This window comes from Monoraphidium neglectum (genome assembly GCF_000611645.1).
Source record: "Monoraphidium neglectum strain SAG 48.87 unplaced genomic scaffold scaffold03190, whole genome shotgun sequence".
Classification (NCBI taxonomy): Eukaryota; Viridiplantae; Chlorophyta; class Chlorophyceae; order Sphaeropleales; family Selenastraceae; genus Monoraphidium; species Monoraphidium neglectum.
In genome coordinates, this window is record NW_014010438.1 from 2,853 (window position 1) to 7,743 (window position 4,891).

General features: G+C 65.9%; 1 protein-coding gene across 1 annotated transcript; it reads left to right on the top strand.

Moving 5' to 3' along the window:
• Positions 1-74: 74 nt before the first annotated feature.
• On the top strand, positions 75-2,893 carry MNEG_12331 (hypothetical protein; the record flags this gene model as incomplete). Its single annotated transcript, XM_014039198.1, has 9 exons — positions 75-219; positions 463-576; positions 816-952; positions 1,229-1,299; positions 1,571-1,634; positions 2,058-2,174; positions 2,213-2,339; positions 2,464-2,546; positions 2,816-2,893. Coding segments are annotated over 9 exons (936 nt in total), but the record flags the coding sequence as incomplete, so codon positions are not given.
• Positions 2,894-4,891: the final 1,998 nt, after the last annotated feature.

The following is a 4,891-nucleotide window of genomic DNA, read 5'->3' on the forward strand; positions in this document are numbered from 1 at the left end:
ATCCCCAACCACCCTCAACACCCCCAAACACCCTGCAGACCACCAATGTGGCCCTGGCTGATGAGAAGCGGCGGATGGACATCCTGCTGGCCCGGCAGTACAACCTCATCAGCTGCCTGCTGGAGCAGGGCAGCAGGAACGGCCGCGGCAACGGCGGCGGCGGCGGGCGCGCGGCGGCTCGCGGCGCGGCCATGCAGGACACGCCAGACTCGGCGCTCGGTGGGTGCGGGGGGCATGTGCGCGGGGTGGCGTCTGGGGCTCATTTGTATCCCGCCCAGGTCACCACGAATGCAACAATCCCTCGAGTACTGTATTCATCTCTTCTGTCAGAGCAGCCCCGGCTCTTGCGACCTCTTCCACCCACCGCGGCCCCCTCCTGTAAGCACACCGCTCTTTTCCCATACTGATGTCCACGTCCGTCCTCTTGCTGCCCCGATGCCGGCCACCATGTACCCCCACCAGCCCGCATCGAGAGCATGCGGCGCTCTATAGGCGTGGCCGGCGCGACCACCACCACCGACCAGCTGCAGCTGCTGGAGGTCCTAGGAGAGGGCGCGTTCGGCAAGGTCTACAAGGGTGGGCGGCGGGGGCCTGTTTGCATACGACTGTTTGATGTCGTGTGTTGGATTCTGCTGAAGGGCATGTGCTTTGGCGCACGAAGCATGGCGCGAGAGCCTTGGCCGACTCGCCGCACGCAGCGCAGTGCCACTTGGAGGGTGCCGATTCGCCCCTCTGGCTCGACCGATGCGCGCTGCACTTCTGGCATTGCCCGCAAGCGTTGCGCGCGACCTGCCCCGCTGGTTCCTCTTCCACAGGTCTGTGGCGGGGCACGACTGTGGCCATAAAGACGATGGTGCTGCCCGCCAAGATGAGCGGCGCTGAGAAGCACGAGCGCATGGCCATCATGGAGGCCGCCATCAGCAGCACCATGAACCACCCCAACATCGTGCAGGTTTGACCCGCGTTTGACCGGGGCTGGGCGCCTTGACCGCAGCGTGCCTATGGAGGGTTTGACCGTGGGTTTGACCGCGGGTTTGACCGCGGGTTCCCTGGCGGCCGGCAGCGGCACTGCGCGCCCCCTGCACCTCGCCAGCCTGTGCACGGCCCCCAGAGATGCAGCGCGCCCCCGCACGGCGCCGGGGCTTGTGGCAGTAGGGGGAGCGCCCCTCATCCCGTGCACATTTTGGCCCTCTCACACGCACTCCTCCGACCTCCTGGTCCCCGCCAGACCTACACGTACACGATCAAGCCCACGAGCTCAACCCATGCAGCCGGCGCCTCACAATCCGGCAAGAGCAAGTGAGTCCGGCGCCAAAACACTCACCACACACCACACAGCACACAGCACGCCTCGCCCCCGCCGCAGCCGCGGCTGTCGAAAGGCAGGCTGCCAGTTGGCATCGCTTGGGCTTTCTGATTTTGTTGGTGCGGAAGGCACACCCGCCCCGTCACCAGTACCCTATTGGATGTCATCCATGGCATGAAACCCTGTTGATTACAATCCGGTCCTTCATTTGCGATGTGGTGTGTTGACCCTGAGCTGCGTCCCCCACTGCCCTGCCCTGCTCAGGTGCGACTCATCTGCCCCGTCAGACGACCCCTTCTCCACAGACTCTCACACCCTCAACTTCGAGGTGCGGGTCCGTTTCGGAACCTCCCAATCCACTCCTCATTCAGCCTCCATCGCTGGTCGCGGCATATTGCCGCGACTGCAGCGGCGGGCTCAACAACGTGACGCCCGTCACGCTCATTGCTACCCCCTCCCTCAATGGGCCCAGCCGGCCCGGAGCGCTCCTCTTTGTCAGTGGGCTTGATAAAGAGGACTGGGCTCACTGACCGCCACGCTCAATGCCCCTCCTTGGTCATGCCATCCATCACCGTAGGTCTCCCTTGTCCTGGAGTATTGTGAGGTGCGCAGCTCACACCCTTCAGGGGAAACGCATTAACCATTTAGAAACCTGCCACCCTCGGCCGACTCGGTCACCCAGGCACACGAAGGGACCAGGTCACGTGGCATCGCCGCTGCATGCCGGCCTGCGCCCCCTTGACCCTTGCAGCGCGACCGCATCTCCTTGCCGCCGCGGGCCCGCCTCGCGCCCAGCCGGCCCGCGCCCGGCGCCCCCGCCGCCGGGGCCGCGGACAAAGCCGCTCCCGCCGCCCGCGAGCTTCAAATGGTACGCGCGCCTGCCCAACCCTCACCACCCCTCTGCAGCTGGGATCGCTGCGGGACGCCCTGGACAGACAGGCATTTAAAAGCGGTGCGCCCGCCGCCACGCGTGATCGCCGCCGCCTTCGCGGCTCTCTCATTGGCGACCCCGCGGTGGCGCCAGAGGCCTCAGGTGGCGGAGTGATACTGGGCGCTTGAAGATGCACTCGCACTGGTCCGGGCCTGCGCCTCCGTGCCCGCCCCGCACGACGTGCGACCGCCCTTCTCCCCCGCCCCCCAAACCGCACGCCCCGCAGCCGACGGCACTCTGAACTACGCGGCCGTGCTCGACACCGCGGCGGACATCGCGCGCGCCATGCTGCACCTGCACAAGCAGCAGGTGCGCAGGCAGGCAGCCGCCCGCATGCGGGCCGTCTTGCAGCACCGCCGCCCCGGCCCGCCTCGCGCCAGGCCTGCGGCCGGCCTGCGTGGGCCGCACGCACGCTCGACGGCCGCACGGCCCCTCGTATCGCGCCGTCGAGACCCGGCCCCTCTTGCACAATTCCCGGGTGCGTCCCCTCCCTATTGTGCGATGATGTGGCAGTTGCACGCTGTGTCCCTGCGGTGCAGCAGCGTGTCCACCCCTCCGGCTTCCGACTGCTCCTGCAGGTGCTGCACTCTGACCTGAAGGCCCGCAACGTGCTGCTCAAGACAGACGGCACCAGCGACCGCGGCGTGATCGCCAAGGTGCGCCTTGACGCCGCTGCCGCTGCCGCTGTCGCTTTCGCTGCCGCTTTCGCTGCCGCTTTCGCTGCCGCTTTCGCTGCCGCTTTCGCTGCCGCTTTCGCTGCCGCTGCCGCTTTCGCTGCCGCTTTCGCTGCCGCTGCCGCTGCCGCTGCCGCTGCCGCTGCCGCTGCCATGTAATTTGGACGTGTGTGGCGGGTGATGCGTGGCGTGCACGGGTGGGTGAACGGCGTCAGCAAGCGCGCGGCGGGGCCCCTGTTTATGGGAACATGTCGGGTCTGCTGGCCGCTGGAACCACGCCCTTGCAACACCAATCGCATCAAACGTTGCGCCATACCGGAAGCACTGCTCATCAGAATGCTGTCATGCAACCGCATTGTGCCTGCCGATCCGCATGGCGTGTGCGGCCGCCGCCCGACTGCGCTGCTACCTAGTCACGCACTAAGGGCGCAGCCCCTCCACATTGAACCTGCCAGGTGGCGGATTTTGGGCTGGCGGTCAAGATGGACGCTCACACCACCCACGTGTCAGAGTTCCAGTGAGCCCCGTGCACATGACCTCCCCCCGCTTTGCGACTGGCGACCGACAGACTTTGACCGCCTTTGACCGCCTTTGACCGCCGCCTTATCGTTATCATTATCGACTGCGTTTGACTGTGGCCCTTGGTGTCCGGCGCCCTGTGCACCACCTGTGCTTACGATGCACAAGTCAGGAAGCTGCCAGACAGATTTCAGTTTTGACAGCCATGGCTGCGCTCAGCGGGTTCCGTCCTCCCTCTTCCTCTCCCACCCCATCCTCCGCCCAACAGGGGCACCCCCAGCCACATGGCCCCAGAGGCGCAGCTGCAGGGCCGCCTGAGCAAGGCCGGCGGTGAGCTTGGCGGCGGTTGTTCTTTTTTGCTGGGGAGGGAGCGAGGTCCTAGTGCATGCCTGCACAGGGGCCTGCACTTCAGCACCTGAGCCAGTCCTGCTGCCTCAAGTGTCGTGGCCATTCCTTACATGATGAGGGACTTCAAAAGCTGAATGGGGCATCAGATTTCTGATACAGTGCCCGTCTCACTGCAACGACACTTGCTGACCGCCACCAATTTCCTTCGGCCTCGCCGCCTGCCAATCGCAGACGTGTACAGCTTTGGCATCAGTGAGTGCCAGGACTGCTCAGGGTTGAGAGGCAGGGGGGGACCTGCGGTGGCGGCGCACTCGGCCGCGAGTCTGCAAGCTGTGCTCGAATCGCCCAGGCTGCATGCGCGAGCCGGGCCTGCCGGCTGCGCAGTCGGCGTTCACCGCCGTGTTGCACGCGTTGGGCTTTATACCCTTTCCACTAGGCGACCCTTTGATTGCCTCCACGCTTCCCCCTCCCGCTCGCAGCCCTCTGGGAGCTTTTCACTGGCAGCCACGCCTTTGAAGGTACACCATCATCAGCACCACCAACAAGAACAACATACGCCACCTTGCCACCTGGAAACCCAGAGGCGGACGTTGCCACTGCTTGCTGCACAATCACGTCCCATGTTCCTGCAACCAGCATTCGCTTTGGCCAGTGCAGTGCGTCACGGCTCTGGCCTCTCTCGTTCCAGCACACACATGGGCCGCCCACCCATCCACCCACCCATCCGCCGCAACACACCCATGCGTCACCCGCAGGCATGCCCATGGCCCTGCTGGGTCACCAGGTCGCGGTCCGGGGCGTGCGGCCGGTCTTCCCGGCGGGAACCCCCATCGACTACCGCCAGCTCGCCGCTGCCTGCTGGGCTGCAGAGGCTGATGACAGGTGGCCGGGCGGGCCCCTGCACCGCCAGGGGGCCCCTCAGCGCAGCGCGCATTGCTTTTAAGAGCTATGGACCGTTGGAGGGCTGCCGCAGGGGCAAGCAGGCGGGCGGGTGCAAGCCCGGACAACTCCAACCCCCAGTGCAAGGACACCCGGGGCTGCGCTCTGTCGATTTGAAGGAAAGGTGGCGCGGCCTGGACGTCGGCTCCCCAACCTCATGCTGCTGCCCTCTCC